The following is a 17,581-nucleotide window of genomic DNA, read 5'->3' as shown; positions in this document are numbered from 1 at the left end:
TTATTTCAATTTTTGGAAGACAGTGACCAAAAAAAAAACAGTAATTATGGCAGTGTTTTTGAGGTTTTTTTTTTTTATGGCGTTCACTGCGCTGGATAAATAACATATTTTTATAGTTCAGGTTGTTACGGTCGCTGCGATACCAAATATGTATGGTTTTATTATTTTTTTCTATAATAAATGACTTGATAAGTGAAAAAGGGTGATTGTGTTTTGTGTTATTATTTGAAACTTTTATTGTATGTTTTACAACTTTTATTTTTACTTTTTTGACACTTCTTTAGTCCCACTAGGGGACTTGAATGTCCAACTGTTTGTTTGATGTTCTAATACATTGCACTACCTATGTAGTGCAATGTATTGGAACCATCAGTTGTTCACTGACAGCAAGCCGATCAGGCTCCGCCTCTGGGCAAGGCCTAATCAGCTTACGTAATGGCAGACAGGAGTCCATTGTTAGGGCTCCTGTTGCCATAGTAGCAGTCGCCAGCCTTGCCATCGCATGGCAAGGCTGCCGATTTTCTACAAACCTCTAGGCTGCAGCGATCACAATGGATCGCTGCATCGAAGGGGTTAATGCCAGGAATCGGAGCTAGATCAGAGGTAGCGGAGGGCTGGGGGCATCCCTGCCAAACGTGTGAGATCGATATTAGCATCGATTTCACCCGTTTAACCCCTGAGATGCGGCGCTCAATAGAGAGCGCCGCATCTGAGTGGTTTTGGAGAGGGAGGGTGTCTCCGATGTCTGCCTGTAGTGAATGCCTGCTAGGCTATGCCGTAACGACCCCGACTATAAAGCGATTACATTATTTAACCCGCACAGTGAACGCCATAAAAAAATTAAATAAAAAAAACAATGGAAAAATTGCTAGTTTTCTGTGAATCCTGCCTTAAAAAAAAGTGATACAAAAGTGATCAAAAATTCACATCTACTCCAAAATAATACCAATAAAAACTACAAGTTGTCCCACAAAAAAAAAGCCTTCATACAACTGCATTGGCAAAACAATAAAGTTTGGCTCTTCAAATATGGACACAAACAAATTTTGAAAAAAAAAAAAAGTGTTTTTACTGTGTAAAAGTGGTAAAACATACAAAATCCATACAAATTTGGTATCGTTGCAATCGTAACAACCCGCTGAATAAAGTTAGTGTTATTTATACCCCATGGTAAACTGCGTAGATTTAGGACGCGAAAAAGCGTCAAAATTTCAGTTTTTTTCCTATTCCCCCCAAAAAAGTTAATCAATAAATATGTACACCAAAACGGTGCCATTAAAAAATACAACTTGTCCCGCAAAAAACAAGACCTTATACAGCTGTGTCGACGCAAAAATAAAATAGTTTTAGCTCTTGGAATGCAACGTAAAAAAAACGTAAAAAATACCTTGGTCATTAAGGTTTCAAATAGGCTGGTCATTAAGGGGTTAAGGACAGATGGGATGATTTTAGGTAACATTCCCTGGGAAAAATAAGACTTTTGTAGGAATTTGAGCTTGATCCTGCCTGTGATAGGACAGGAAGTGTCATTCTATTATGAGGCTCAGTGGCCAGAGTCAAAACTGAAATTATTAAGGGCCTGTTCACATCACCGTTTGCTTTCCGTTCCGGGGTTCCGTCAGAGGTTTCCGTCGGGTGAACACCGCAACAGAAAGTGAAACCAAAGTGAAACGGAAGCTGAGGTTTCACTTTCCGTTGCGGGGTTCACCCGACGGAAACCTCCGACGGAACCCTTGCACGGAAAGCGAGCGGTGATGTGAGCAGGCCCCAATATATAGTGACATGGAACATGGAAAAAATTATTAATAATTCTTTAAAAATGTTTCAAATAAAAACTTGTCTTAAACTAAAGGACATTTTCTGATGAAACATTCTCTTAAAAGGATTATGTTAAAAAAAGAAAGAAAAAAAAAATAATGTAACGCTTCAGCAATAAAAAGACTTATTCATCGACTACCTGTCATGTGACTTCCAGAACAAAAATTAAAAAATAGGTGTATATAAGTTTTCAAATAAAAACACCAAAATACAGAACATCTATTAGAGGAAATAGTACCCCTAGCGAGGTCTTATGTAAGTCAGTTGATGCCTTAATAACAGTAAACTTTTCTATGCAGACGGTGCGAATCATCTGAAAGAAACCTGCCCACCTATGTTTCGGTATAGCTTATGGTGAGACATTGTCTTAAAGAGTAGTTGCCTTTAGGTGAAGTTCCTACATTTTTGGGAATTTGATTTCCATTTTGTGGATCCTAGTCACCATCCACATTAATGTGCCCATTAATTATCCCTATATTAATGCTCCGACAGGCCAGACCCTCTCTCGATCACCATCACTAATTATCTTGGTCATGCCCTCAGTAGAGTATTTTTGTACGGTTAACATTAGTAGCTTGGCAGTGGTGTGGAATATGGCTTATATCATAGAGGGATAATTTTGGAGCATCCACATTTAAAGGGTACCGGTGACAAGGTTTAGGGCAACTAAACTACCAGCATGTCAGCTGGGGTTTAGCCTTCCAAAAATGCCCAAGTCAAAACCGGCTGCATAATGACATGCTGATAATTTAGTGCCCCAAACCTAGTGACAGGTTACCTTTAAGATACAGAAAAGGGCAAGTTATAGAGAAGTGTAACCTACTGGAGTGTATATCCCATTAATTTACATCATAAATGATAGGACTGGGGCAAAACTTAGCATTGACACATCCATATCAAGATTGTTTTAAATTAGTTAACATTCTGGAGTTTCCTACTAAAAAAAAAAAAAGATCTGGAGATGTTCTAAAATTAAATTAAATTAAAAAGAACAGATAATGTATAAATATTATAACAAATAACACAAACCAGAGCCCATGTGGTTTTACATAAAAGAAAAATAAATACTTTATTAACCAGACCTGAAACCTGCAATCCTATGTGGTCCCTAAAACCAAAGCCACTAGGAATTAAAAATGGTTTGTGTAATTATTTTTTTTTATACTGCCCTCGAAGCGTAAAGAAACTGAAATGGACTTTTTTTTTTTTTTTAAATGTGCAGAACTTGAAAAGACAAAAGAAATCTCTAATTCGACAGATGCCAAGTGTCCTTTTGGCAGCAGTCGGGCCGGTATACTTTTTTTCAACTGTATGAATTAGCATACTCGACTACCCTATTCAATACGGAGGCATCCAGGAAAAAAAACCTACACCACGCAGTACAAGTTTGTTTTTTTGTTAACATGGGAGCCTATGGAAAATGTATGCCACTGTATGCCTATACAATGGTATACATCAGAGGCTTGTGTCAGACATATATACCTCCAATGTAAACCTTTACTGACGGATTATTCTGACCACGTCATGAGACGTAGCACATTCAACTACTCCAGGATCTCCTTTCTTTGCTGTAAGATCTACGGTAATGCTTCTTCTCTTTATGACTGCACCTGATCTTTTCTCTACCCTTGTGTTTGCTACGTTCTGAGCTGACACTTCTCCTCCGTGGGCTGTGATCTCTAGAGGAATGCGTTCTGTGGGACTTCTTTATCTTCCTGTGATCATCCTTCTCTCTACTCAAGTCCCGTTTGTATTTTCCCTTATGCTTGTGCTCGGTGTCCTGAGTGTGACTGTACTTACTAGCTTTTGACGGTCTACGAGTGTGGTCAGTCTCAGTTTTACTCTGACTTGTTCCGCTTTCCTTCACCTGTAAATCTAAATCTGCTGAAATATCATGATGCATCGTATTGCCTAGAATGCTGGTGAGTGAATACGGAGGTCGTCCTGGATTATTTATATTAATCGGTTTGCATTCCTGAAGTTGGGAGTCTTCTACACAGACTCCATTTACTGCATGGAGAGTTGAATTTGCATAGTGGATGTAAGGCCTTTGTGGCTCGTGGTCTGGTGGTGTTTGTGTTGAGGTAGATGTGACATAGTTCACAGATGAGTCCAGAGGGAGGTTTTCACTGGGCTTGAGAGGGTAAATCTGCTGAGGTTTAGGGTCTTCATTCATTTGGGAGGCAGAACACAAGTTCCTGTTGAGAAGACTGTTTAGCAACTTTTCTCTTAACTCTCTCTCCTTCCGGTGTAAACTCAGTGTTCGTTGCTTCTCCTCCTCAACTCGCCTGAGTTCTACCTCCTGCTGCCTTCTCCTCTCTTCCAGCTGCAAGAGACGGATTCTCTCCGCTTCCTTCTCCTCCTGCTCACGAATCTTTGCAGCCTACAAAACAAGGCCAAAACAAAAAGTGTATTAAATTAATCTGATTTATGTTTGATTTCCAGGTTTTAAATTTTTATTACGAGCAGATAAATCACTAAAAATGTGAAGAAAAAAAAAACCGTGTATGTGTGTGTTGTTGCAGCTCTTCAACAATTAGCCTTCTTCACTCTCCAGGAGAAAAGATGACTAAAGAGTTAAAGAGGCTCAGTCACCAGATTATAAGTGCCCTATCTCCTACATAACGTGATCGGAGCTGTAATGTAGATAACTGCGGTTTTTATTTTGAACGATTTTGGGCAAGGTATGAGCAATTTTAGATTTATGCTAATTCGTTTCTTAATAGACAACTGGGCGTGTTGTTACTTTTTACCAACTGGGCGTTGTACTGTGGAGTGTATGACGCTGACCAATCAGTGACTAATCAGCGTCATACACTTCTCATTGTTCCAGCGTGATTGTGCAGTGAAAGAAGCTGGACTGGAACAATGAGAAGTGTATGACGCTGATTGGTGACGTCACGCTGTGTGTCTGCAGTGAAAGAGGTTGGCTGGGAATGATGACGTCACTCACAGGTCCTTCAACCCTGGCGTTGGAAGAGAGAAGACACATCAGCTCCAGGCGTCAGAGGGTACAGTGCAGGTAAGCATAGCAAACTCCCTAGAGACAAGCATATTAACCTTTTGGACGCCTGGAGCCGATGTATCTTCTTTGTCCGACGACAATGTTGAAGGACCTGTCGGTGACGTCACGCTGTATTTCTGTAGTGAAAGAAGCTGGGTGGGAACGATGAGAAGTGTATGATGCGGATTAGTCAGCGTCATACACTTCTATTCACAACCTTCAGTTGGTAAAAACACAATACACGCCCAGTTGGTAAAACGAGAAAACACGCCGAGTTGTCCATTGAAAAGATCATTTGCATAAATATAAAATTGCTCATAACTTGGGCAAAAATGATCGTTTTTAAAAAAAACAAAAAACGTTACTGTTATCTACATTGCAGCGCCAATCACATTCAATAGGAGATAGGGATTTGATAATCTGGTGACAGAGCCTCTTTAAAACAAAACTTTCAGTAACTTAACTGCCCAGATAAGGAGCACACTGGCTCAGTTATCTCTGGGCAGAAGCCAATGGCGGGATGAATAAGGAGGTGTCGACACACGGGGGACAGAGAGACAAGTGCAGAGTGCTTCACTGTGAGCAGAGCTGCACTTGTAACTTTAGTTTCATTAAAAAAACAAACACGTTTTATGAAACTAAGTCAAGGAGGTGTCGGCACTTGTAAAGAGAGCCGACACAGATTAGTGCAGAGCTGCTCAGGCTGAAGCAGCTTCTGCACTCGTTAAACCACGATACACGCTGCAAACGTCTATATATGTGCTAACTGCACGGGCCATCGGCAGTTAGAACATATATAGCCGTATGGCAGTCTTGAAGGGGTTAAGAAATAATTAAGGACCTCCATGAGTCAGCCTCTTACCGGTTCTTTTTTCTTGCTGATTCTATCACTAAAGGACAGTTTGAGTCAGGCATCAGTGACATGCTTTTGCTATGGGGATCTATGCATTACTCACACAGGCACCAGAACTTCCTGTATGATCATATTATATGGACTGTTCCACACAGGACTATCCACGAGGGGGGGGGGCGACAAACTCCTAACACAGTTACTGCTGATGAAAAGACGGGCTCCTGTCACACCGTTACAATGAAGCAGATCGCAGCTCAACCTCCCTGACTCCATACATTTAACACTGTCCTCCTAGCAAGTACATATGGTACGGTCTCTAGCTGCTCGTGTGATGCTGTGCTGAGGCTTCACGGAATCGATAGCGGAATGGAAACCATTAGCAATGTTTCCGTCACCATTGATATCAATGGTGACGGACACGGAAGCTGTGGTCTCACTTTCACTTTCCGTTGTGGGGTTCACCCGTCGGAAACCTCAGACGGAATCCCGGAACGGAAAGCCAACGGTGATGTGAACAGGCCCTAAACCCAAATGGGAGGAAAAAGGCAAGTTCAGAGTGACCTGAATCTTTCCCTGCTACGATATTACTAGGATTAGTAATGAATGCCCACAGACATCAATAAAAAATATTTCCTGTGCAAATTTGGCAAATGGTATATTTGTAAATCAACAAAAATCGCTGATTTCTGGTGTTTTTTTTTCTTTGTAAATTTTCCCTGGACTCTATAAATGGGAGTAAACATACAAGATTGAAACAATGGTTTGCCACAAATTAGTTGAGAAACCATTGTTGTTTCCGAAAACTCTTTTTACCCTACAAACTAAACCCGCAATGCAATGTATGCAACTGCCGCATGACAAAATATCAAGGAGAAAGGAGAAAAAAAAAATGGATTAAAGCTGCACAAACGTTGTCAACAACTCGTGCGGTCATTAATCCCATCACAGAGTCGAGTAAGCAGTCTGTCATCATTTTCATGTACGGACTTTCAGAAAACGCTCACAGAAAAGAAGGCATTACATAAAAACCGGCGCTCACCTTCACTCGGCTTAAAAGCTCCACAATTAACCTGATGGACTGTAAATTTCTCTGAGCCAGTAAAAGCTTTCTCTCTTCAAATCGGATTTTCTCCTGCAATCTCTTTTGTTCCTCCGCCTGCATTTTTTGCAATTTCTTCTTGTTCTTGCGCGCTTCCCGCTCTCTCTGCTTCTCCTCCTTCCTTTTTATTTTGTCCTTACGTTTTTTCTCTTTTTCCAACTCTTCCAATTCTTTTTGTTTTCTTTAAAGACAAAAACAGTTCACGTAAGGGAAACCGAAGCAGCTTCACCATGGTAACAGGGGCAACAATATTGATCGTTTTGGTTTTTTTAAGCAGAATTTATCTGGAATCACAACCACCAATCCCAGTTCAGATTTAAGGTACCTGACTGGTTGTGCTGGTTTACCGCAATGTACGGCCTCCTGCACACAGATGGAAATGCTTCAGATTTTTTGTAGCGTATCGTGTGCAAATGCTGCGGAATTGACGCACAGAACTTGTGCCGGATTCCCGTCTCGCGCAGGAGGCCTAACACTTCTTACTGGTGATCTGACATGGTCTTACCGTTCCTCCTCTTTTTGTCTCTCTTCAGCTTCCTTCTCTTTTCTCTTCTGTTCTTCTCGCTTCTGTTCTAGTTCTTGCAATTTCTGACGCTCAAGTTGTCGCTTTTTAATAGATGCCTCACTCAGATGCTTGGTTGTATCAAATGAAACCTTTGGAATGCAAAAAAAAACAGCAAATTATAATTTTACTTCAATGGATTTTATTTCAATCCGGATTTAGATTTGTTAATCTATCAAAACCTAATGTTGTTTGGTTGGAATTACTGATCTGTTCCTTCCCTTATGACTATTTATTTTCTGCTTCAATTATTGTGAGACAAACAATAATTCTACACTGGTGTATTTTGGCAATAACAACGAGCGCCGATTAACAATACAGCTCATTGATCGGCGCTCGTTTGCTCCTTTCACAAGGAGATATGGATGGGGACGAATGCTCATTACTACGATCGCTCAACCCCATACATTTCTATCAAGTCAGCAGCGCGTCTCCCTGTTTACACAAGATGTGCCGCCAACAACGATAATATTTTAGGCTGTGTAAAACGATGCAATCAGCCGGTGAACGAGCGTTCTGTGAAGGCTTATTTGCCTGATAATTGGCCCATGTTAAACGACCTTTAGAAATGATGCTAGCGTAAATGCAGCCTAACATACTTCCAATCTGAATTCTTCCCCTAGTCAGTAGTGTTAGGATTAGGAAGCGGTGCTGTAATATGACCGCATCATTCAACGGCTCTACGCCACAATAACATTTTGCCCATGTGACCATGTTGTTCTATAGCTTCGATGGGGCGTGAATTTACCATGGACAATATGTCCCTGCATCCTGAAGAGGACTTGTCACTAAGTCATAAGTTGAACTGCTTTACTGACCCGAACAGCGCAGTCTCCCTGATTCCAGGAGGGTTTTCCTTTTTTTCCTGGACCCGCTCATCCCAGACACGCCCCATTGTTGGGTTGGCTTCCTATATGCTAATTTGCTGTAGTTAGCCAACAGGGAGTGAACTACCCTCAAGCTGCCTCACACTAATTGGTCAGCATCAGAATCAGGGAAGCTAGCTCCGACCCATTGGCTAACTACAGCAAGTTAGAATATAGGGACCCAAAACAAAAGTGGGCCATATCTCTGGAATGCAGGGGTCCTGGAATAAAAATAAAAGAAAAACTGTGAGGGAATCAGGGAGAAAGCGCTATTCAGGTCATTTAACCAGTTCAACTTATATGACCTAGTGACAGGTCCTCTTTAAGTCAAGTCACTTGTGGACAAAGCGTTGCTAGCCACCCCTACAAGTTTCGCCGAGAACCGACGTCATCAGGGGTTCTTTCCAAAAAAAGTGGAGGCTAGTAAGGAGTTGTTAATATCAGTCCGGGAATGTAATATTCTGAGGATAGTCTGCAGTTAACCCCCAGTATGGACTTCACTTTTTAAAGGAACACAATGTAGCAGCTGATAAGCAACACTTGTTACATCTTGTGGCCATATATCTAAACATAGTTCTATATAGATGACGAATAACTCGGAATGTATCATTGCCTGAATGGGCTCTACACACAATAGTATCACTAATATTGTTCTTAGGGTATGTTCACACATACAAAAAGAGGTGGCTGAAAATAACGAGGCTGTTAGAAAACAGCCTCTGATTTCAAGGCGTTTTTGAAGCTGAAAATCAAGCTCTTTTTAATTTAAAGCTTATTTGGAGTCCTTTTTTTGAGGCATTTTTTCATAGTTTTAATGGAAACTGCTCCAAAATCGCCTCCGGAAGAGACATGCTACTTTTTACAAGGCATTTTTTTTAATTCAGCAACGTAAAAATATGCTTCATGTGAACAGCAGTGTATTTCCCATTGAAATGAATGGGACATTGTTTGAAAGCTTATTTCAAGTGTATTTTGGAGCATAAAACGAGCCTTTTACGCTCCAAAAAAAGCGTGAAAATAACCTGTATGAACATACCCTAAAAGTCCTGATACAGTGGCTAGGTTTTTTTAAGTCCCAGTGCATTTATTTGCATTTTAAAATTTTGGATTACAATAAAAGTTACATTTTTTTCAATGTTATGGGTATCGAAGGAATACCTTCTGCTTTACCAATCGTTAACTAGATAGTAATATACCCTTCAGCTATCACAGGGACAATTGTGATTTTTCTAGACTGTGTAGAGACAAACCATATTGACAAAGGGAATTGATAACACCGAGTTGTCAAATTTACTCATATTTCCAGGAGGAATAACAGAGGAAGGGCACAACGAAGCTTTCTAGGAAAAGATGCTGCAGAATTGCTCTTTCATGGGGAATACTAAAGTATACTAAACAGACATCTCAGGTGAGCGGACAGGTCCTCTTGAAAATTCGGTCTTAAAGCACTGATCTCAGTACTACAGATGCAGGAGGAGACTTTATCTTGGGAAAAGTTTTTTTAAATGTTTACTTCTAAAAATCTTCGGGTCCAATATAGCGCAAGTATATTTCAACACACCCTTGAAAAATAGTCCTAATTTACAGATAAGGAATGAGCTTCGCTAATGGCACCACTAGGGACCTTTCGTGAACCTGCGCCAATGTCTTGGGAAATGTAATAGGAGCGCTGAACAACAGAGTGATCCTGTTAACACTACAAAGCAAGGCATGGGCTACCTACCTTTATATTACAAGCCACAGCTTTTCCATCTTCACCCTTATGCATAAGCTTCATACCTCGCAAAGCATTCATCGCCTTCACAAAGCCAACATACTCCTTGTATTGTACATAAGCTTCAAAGTTCAAGTGGCCACCAAAACTAAAGGTATGGAAGTTCCTCCCAGTCATTTCTTCTCTATAAGGGTCGAGCATGGGGATGTCCACATTCCGGATCTCCCCAAACAGACTGAACACCTTTACAAGGACCGCTTCACTGGGTTTCTCAGTGCCAGAATCCTTACATGCAAACCACTTGCACGGAAGGCCCTCTAGATGAATTGTGTCTGGTCTCTCTCCCGGCAAGTTTTCATTCATGTCTTCTGCATCTCGAAAGAAACAGTCCCAGTCATGCCTGGTGGGGAAATCCATTTTATATTCGGCAGCTCTGACTTTTAGTATGTCTGAGAAGCCACTTAGCTTTATACTTTTACCATCCAAAGCGGTTATGAAAGCTTTAACTAAAGTTTTATTCTCAACTTCTCCCTCAAATCGAATGAAGTCCATTGTGCTTTTGGAGATGCGCAATGTGGAGAACTGATGGTTATTGACCATGGCTTTAAGACGTTCCATTACTTCCCAGTTTGAGATGGATTTTCCCGGTTGCTTCAGTTGAGGGAGTGCCACGCTGATGACCATTTTTGAGATAGGTTTTAGATAAAGGCCATGCAGATGACACAGCTCCACAGCTTCTGATGTATCGTGCACTATGGTCGCAGCAGCCATAGTGTGGACAGTCCTGTTCGAAATAAGAAGCATACCATGGACTCCAGGTTAGACGATGAAGGTAGTTATCCTAGTAAACAAAACAATGTCATTGGAAAAAAGCAGCAGAAAATACTTTCATTATAATGATCACATTTTTTTTTCATGTAAATACAAAAAAAATTTCACGGATGAAAAAAAACAAACCAGAGCTGCAGTGCGGAGTTAACGGCATAGACTTAGTAAATGACATCACCAGCCCGTGCCTGCCCGTTCCATAAGGGCGACTCTGCGGATGTCTAATATAATGCTCTATCCTAAGTGCAAGGCAAAAGTGGAGTACTTACCCATAGCAACCAATCAGATTCTGCCTTTCATTTTTCAGAGAACCTTTGGAAAATGAAAGCAGCCACTTGATTAGTTTACATGGGCAACTATTCTAGTTTTGATAAATCCCCACTCTATATCTTTTTGTTATACGTGCCATGGAGCCAAGTGGTAGTCTAACAGTATGGCATCATCTCGCCATGACTACCACTCTAGAATTGCGATTTTCAAAGAAATAGTGTGTCAGAGCTTAGAAAAGACAGCCTAAAATTTTCTGAAAACTGACCCACTGACTAAAGGGTCACTTTAAAGGGGCTTTGTCATTAGAAAAAACCCTTTTTGAGAGATAACTACCAATGATGAGCTGATCTCCGGGGTTCCATGTGGCTCTGCAACACTCATAGATTCCTTCAAGTGGCTGCTACCCGTTAGACCCGGATCACACCATTTGAATGCAGTTTTTGGCTAAGTTTTTTGAGCCAAAGCCAGAAGCGGATCCATAAGGAAGGAGAGGTGTAAAGAAATGACGGCTGCGTCTGCTTTCTTATGTGTCGACTTCAGTGTTTAGCTCAAAAATCAAAGCCAAGAACTGCATCAAAGCTGTGTGTGATCCTGGCCTTACAGGAGGAGAGAGCAGGCAGGATCAGAGGAGATCCACGTGTTGTATAGGCATTGCTGTAGCCATAAGGGCTGTGAACACTGCTATGTGGCGGGAACAGCTTTATAGTAACTGCTGCGTGAATGGAACATACATATAGGCATATGACAAAAATAAGGCCACTTCTATGCTGATGACATCACTGCGCTGGTTCTACTACTTGGTCCTCCCTTATTTATGTGAAGAAGTGTGGGGAATAGGCGTAAAGTGTGGGGAATAGGCGTAAAGTGTGGGGAATAGGCGTAAAGTGTGGGGAATAGGCGTAAAATGTATGCAGTGTCATAGTGGTGTATGAATCAGAAAAAATATATTCCGGCACATGCTTTTCTGCTGCCATGCTTGTGGTTCCCTACAGTCAGACCGCCACCCCTGGACTTTGTATTCACATGTCAGGCTACAAAAGACAAATATAGGGATTACAATGGTGGATCGAGGAGTCATACCCAATAGATTGGAACACTGGGCACCTGCACCATTAACACGAACCAATTTATACATTAAGAAGCCGACACAGTTGTCGCTCCATTGTATCCCGCGACATCTTGAGGAACAGAGGGCGCAGGAGAAAAGCGCCAGTACCAGCTGTAGCCGCTGCTGTCAGAACGTGGACCTATAATCCTAAACCCCCAATCACAGCCGCCGCCTGTACCGAGTAATGGAGAGGACAATGAGATGTGCCGCGCTTACACTTAAACCTATAAGCCCATAATAGGATTTACTACAGAGCTAGGGTTATTCCTTCCCTGTGTATACCGCCGCCTGCTGCTGCTCACAATATCATATCCGGTACACAGTATAACAGCGCGCCTACCTCTGCAGCTACAACCGATAACTGAGCCGCTGCCCTCACATCCAGCCAGGAAGATCACCGAACCGCTATGCAATCTGGGATGTAGGCGGCGCCGGAATGCCAGGAACCGTTTCCGGTTCAGATGCTTGGTTTTACTGTGGTTTCCATGGAGATATGTAGCGTGGACAGCTATGGAAGGAGGTTGTTATTTACCGGAAGCGGATGAGTCGCCATCTTGTGTGAAGGCAAAGCACGGCTCAGTAGTAGCTGAAGAGAATTACTTTTTTTTATAACTACGTTTTGTATAGTTCGTGAAGTTTTCAGACTTTATCCCTCATAACAAGCAATTCATTGCCGACATTATAAAAAAATGATGTTTAATGCACAATTTTTCATTGAGAGGTATTTTAATAGAAAGGCTGAGGCCGTCTCCTTCAATGCCCTATAAGAGTGTCTCTTTGAGGCATAGTTGTCAACTTTTGAGGATTATCACCTTGGAGATTTAAGATGTGGTGTGCCTTGTGTGTCACATACAATTTTTTTCTCAATACAGCCTATACAACAGGCACCCAGGGCCGGCCCTAGGTGCAGAATTTGCTTTTGGCGCTCCCCACCCATCAAAAGACAAAAGAGTAGCATGTTTTAACTATATACTATAATGGAGAGAGCAAGCCTTTGTGACAGCCGCAGGTCACATCCCGGTGCACAATGGGTAACATGAGACCATATATATATATATATATATACACATAATTTTTTTTCTCATATATATATATATATATATTCCAAGAATCAGGCAGCACTCCAGAGCACTCAACCTAGCTCTCTCTCTCCCTCTCCCCCTCTCTCGCTCTCTCCCTCTCCCCCTCTCTCTCTCTCTCTCTCTCTCTCTCTCTCACTCTCCCCCTCTCCCCCTCTCTCTCTCTCTCTCTCTCTCACTCTCCCCCTCTCTCTCTCTCCCTCTCTCTCTCTCCCTCTACCTCTCCCCCTCTCTACCTCTCTCTCTCCCTCTCCCTCCCTCCCTCTCTCTCTCTCCCTCTACCTCTCTCTCCCTCTCTCTCTCCCTCTCCCTCTCTCTCTCTTGCGTTTTAGTAAATGTCTGTTTTAGTAAATACTTTTATTACCCATGAGATAACAATTCTGCTGCATCTTTTCGTAGAACTTCGAGTTGTTCTGCTGTTATTCTTTCCTGAAATGTATGAATAAATAAACATATATATATTTTTGTACTAAGCAATATAGAGGCATATTATATTTAATTTCAATTATTGTTTTTATAGCATTGAGATTTGTTCAAATCTTGTTCACTTTGATGCTACTATATTACACTGTGGATTTTCCACAATGAAATCCGTTGCCGAAAATCTACAGTATTTACGCTACGTGTGGACTTACCCTTTGAGTAAGGGTATGTGCACACACACTAATTACTTCCGTATTTGACGGACGTATTTCGGCCGCAAGTACCGGACCGAACACAGTGCAGGGAGCTGGGCTCCTAGCATCATAGTTATGTACGATGCTAGGAGTCCCTGCCTCGCTGCAGGACAACTGTCCCGTACTGTAATCATGTTTTCAGTACGGGACAGTAGTTCCACGGAGAGGCAGGGACTCCTAGCGTCGTACATAAGTATGATGCTAGGAGCCCGGCTCCCTGCACTGTGTTCGGTCCGGGACTTGCGGCCGAAATACGTCCGTCAATTACGGACGTAATTAGTGTGTGTGCACATACCCTAAGGCTACACCTAGCTCCTGAAGTACAGCCATGACGTGCCAGAAAACCGCGCTGGTTCTGCTTTGTATTTCTTGTTCAAGTGCGATTTTGGCAGGTAAAACTACTGCCGAACAATGGCTGCTACATGTGGCCTTAAAGAAACTCTGTCACTAGTTTAGTATTTCCCTATCTCCTAGCTAATCTAATAGGCGCTGTCACACTGATAATGATAGTGAAAATTGTGTCCCAAAACGTTTATTATTTTAAAAGTTATGAGTTTTTTCTAAATATGCAAATGAGCCTTTATTAGACAAGTGGGAGGTAACACCAGCGATTCTCCGGAGGTGGAGCTACCGCACAGCCTCTGACGCTGTCCTATCAGCATGAAGCTGCTTCACACAGTGTGAGAGACTGAGGCTGGAGGGAAGGGGGATCATATCTTGGGCAGTGGATCACCTAGGACAGCGGTTCTGATGGCATTTGAAAGAGGATATTCTAATCTTTCATATGACACCAGGCTCGCGGTGACACAATCGGAGATATCACCAGTTTAAAACACAGTCGGGAATGGAAGCTGTATACTATATAATCACACTGTGTTGCTGGGCAGGGATGGGGGAGAAGCTGTATGCTGATTGGAAAGCGTCATACAGAAAACATTACATTTACTGAGTGAAAAGAGTCACCTCCTTTTTGTCAAGTATAGCCAAATTACCATATTTAGAAAATGCTCATAACTTTGGAAATAATAAACTTTTTTAAAAAAACAATTCACACTGTAGTGATCATCAGCAAAGCGCCTATTAGATTAGTTAGGAGATAGGGAATGAAGGATCCAGCATCCCCTCCCCTATACATTTGTATACACTGATTGTAAAGTGAGCTATTTATTGTTATGATTGTATTTTATGAATTTGGGCACTTTGTACATGTTTTTATTATATACACTTATACAATACTTTTTGTAATGTACTGTATATTTTTTTTTATACATTTATACCACCTTACCCGTGTCATATGTTCTGCCAACGACCTTAGATTAACATCCTCCATAATGAGAACCTCCCACCCTCGTTTCCAAGATTTTTCTCGTGCTGCACCAGTCCTCTGGAATGCGCTACCCCCGACCATCAGATTAATTCCCAACATCCACAGTTTTCAGCGTGCCCTGAAAATACATCTTTTTAGACAGGCCTATAACATTCCCTAATCTGACTCCTTTTCCCAGGATCCCTTTTACATTAGTCATCAGAACCTGACCCTTCATTCAGCAGTATCCCCCACACTCCTTGCACCCTCATTTTTATACTGTCATACACAGATACTGGCTGGTGACCGGCTCATGCAGCCTTATGTGTACAACCCCATGTGTATAAAATATGGTGGGACCATTGTCCTTAAAGGAACAGTGTCACCACCCAAAAAATTTTCATGCCAGTTTAATGTTAGTGTTTTATTAAAAACGTTTTTATTTATTTGTGTGTTTGTGTGTTACTTTTTTCTATTTTTTCACTTTTTCTTCCCTATGGGGGCTGCCATTTTTTTTTCCATTTCTGTATGTGTCGATTAACGACACATACAGACATGGAATACGGCAGCCACAGTCCCATAGGGACTGCGAACAGGGCCCGTCCCATCCACTTCTGTGTACGCCGTCTGTGTGGGAACTGCGCATGCGCCGCTCCCACACAGTCCAATTTGAAATGCGCGCCGTCCGGCGCCATTTTCCTGTGGACCGGAAGTCGCGGCCGGACAGTAAGATTACTACTTCCGGTCACGGCTTCCGGACTTGTGCACTTGGACCAGCGGCAGCAGACGGAGCGGACAGGCCGGAGGGAGCCGCGGCGGCAGGAGCAGGTAAGAGATTTCTATGTATGTTCGTGTTTGTGTGTGTTTACTAGAGTATGTAAACCTACTACACTGTGTGTTAGCTCAAAAAATGGCGACACACAGTGTAGGAGGTTAGACCGTTCAAAACCCTCGTTTATCCCGGCACTAGCCAGGATAAAGGAGGGGGGGATTCTCAGAGCTCACTAGAGCGAGTGCTTTTTTCCCAATTTTGCAGCAAAAAGCAATGTGGTTGCTTTACCACATGCAATGCTGCAATTTTGGGAATTGCTCCATCTAGTGACCAGCAATGGGAAATATTATAAATTAGAATCTAATTTATAATATTTCCTGACTCGTGAAAAAAATAAAAAAAATTTGAACAATGTTTAATCACCTACACACTAAATGTTTCATTAAAAAAAACAAAACATGTTTTGCTGGCAACACATTCCCTTTAACAAGCACTTTTTACATTTTGCCCCCCCCCCACCCCCTTTCCTCACTGAAACGTTGCACTAATATGGGCTAATAAATCTTCACTTGTTTTTCACTGGATTTTCGCTTTTCATTTATTTGGAGTATTTACAACCTTGGATCAGGTTGCAGTTGCCGTCACCCACCGGACATTCTCATAGGCCGAGTTCCCATGTAGCGTAAACGCTGCAGAATTTCCACAAAGGAATTATGTGCGGAAATTCTGCAGCATTTACAGTAGCAGCAAAGTGGATGAGATTTAGAAAATCTCATGCTCACGCTGCAGAAAAAAACCGCAGCGGAAACGTTAATAAATTGACCTGCGGTGCGCAATTTAAATCTTCAGCATGTCAATATATGCTGCGTTTTCGTTGATTTTTTTTTTGCGGGTTTTCCCCAATGGAGTGCTGGTTGCTCCTTTCCTTGTTTGCATTATTGCTGCAATAGATATTTATTCCCCTCTCCCCATTGAAAACACATGCACACTCGGCTGGGAGGAATAGGCCGAAAGGTATCTAAACTGTATGGCCTTTACCCCTAGTAATGCTCGGCATGTAGTTATAATTTGATAGCAAATGAATTAATGTAAAATAAATATATTCCATATGCTAAAGGTTCTTATTGCTCTAAGTGCCTCATAAGTAGGTCAGATGAGAAAGCAATTGTCTGAGCCCTGCTAAGTCCTCTGCAGTATCACACGTCTAGTGGGCAAGCAGCTTATAAGAACTGACTGAGCCATCGCATATCACTCCAACATGTGCTCCTCAGAAGAACTTGAATATCCGCAAAAACTTCTTGACTATAAATATGGATTTTTAGTCTCAAAGGTAAGAACTAAATTGCATTTTTGCTAATGTAAATTCCCCAATTTCATGGAACATCAAAGGTTTTAAAGATTTATCTGTGGAAAATTTTACTTCTGGAGGTTTTTTCATATTCGGTCTTGACTAAATGCAGAATTCAGTCTGTATTACAACAGTATTCACAAGAAAATTATTCATACATGTCTTGCTTGTTTAGGTTATATGGATTATTCTTAATGCAGAATAGTACAGTATATATACATATATAAAAAAGATGATGTAATAGTAAGACCCAACTCATCAGTTATCATTACAATTT

At 41.6% G+C, this 17,581-nt stretch overlaps 2 protein-coding genes across 3 annotated transcripts in view; one reads left to right on the top strand and one right to left on the bottom strand.

Moving 5' to 3' along the window:
* Positions 1–2,858: 2,858 nt before the first annotated feature.
* On the bottom strand, positions 2,859–12,616 carry AKAP17A (A-kinase anchoring protein 17A). 2 transcript variants are annotated; one of them, XM_075853998.1, is made up of 5 exons: positions 12,463–12,616; positions 9,926–10,700; positions 7,280–7,428; positions 6,715–6,955; positions 2,859–4,201 (listed from the first exon to the last, which is right to left on the bottom strand). In XM_075853998.1, exons 2-5 carry the CDS (start codon positions 10,685–10,687, stop codon positions 3,359–3,361), a joined length of 1,995 nt encoding a protein of 664 aa, XP_075710113.1. In that variant the 5' UTR covers positions 10,688–10,700; positions 12,463–12,616; the 3' UTR covers positions 2,859–3,358. The 2 variants fall into 2 exon arrangements, with proteins under 2 accessions (XP_075710113.1, XP_075710112.1); XM_075853997.1 differs by having other exon boundaries at positions 9,926–10,757; positions 12,463–12,615.
* A 4,534-nt stretch (positions 12,617–17,150) lies between these two features.
* The window catches only part of ASMT (acetylserotonin O-methyltransferase), a 32,673-nt gene continuing 32,242 nt past the window's right edge, over positions 17,151–17,581 (top strand). The window contains exon 1 of the mRNA XM_075850777.1: positions 17,151–17,286. Coding sequence (XP_075706892.1) covers positions 17,215–17,286 — 72 coding nt within the window. The 5' untranslated portion in view covers positions 17,151–17,214. The remainder of the gene's footprint in view (positions 17,287–17,581) is intronic.

This window comes from Rhinoderma darwinii, chromosome 2, assembly GCF_050947455.1.
Source record: "Rhinoderma darwinii isolate aRhiDar2 chromosome 2, aRhiDar2.hap1, whole genome shotgun sequence".
NCBI lineage: Eukaryota > Metazoa > Chordata > Amphibia > Anura > Rhinodermatidae > Rhinoderma > Rhinoderma darwinii.
The sequence above is the reverse complement of the archived record's forward strand: the minus strand, read 5'-3'. Positions and strand labels throughout refer to the sequence as shown.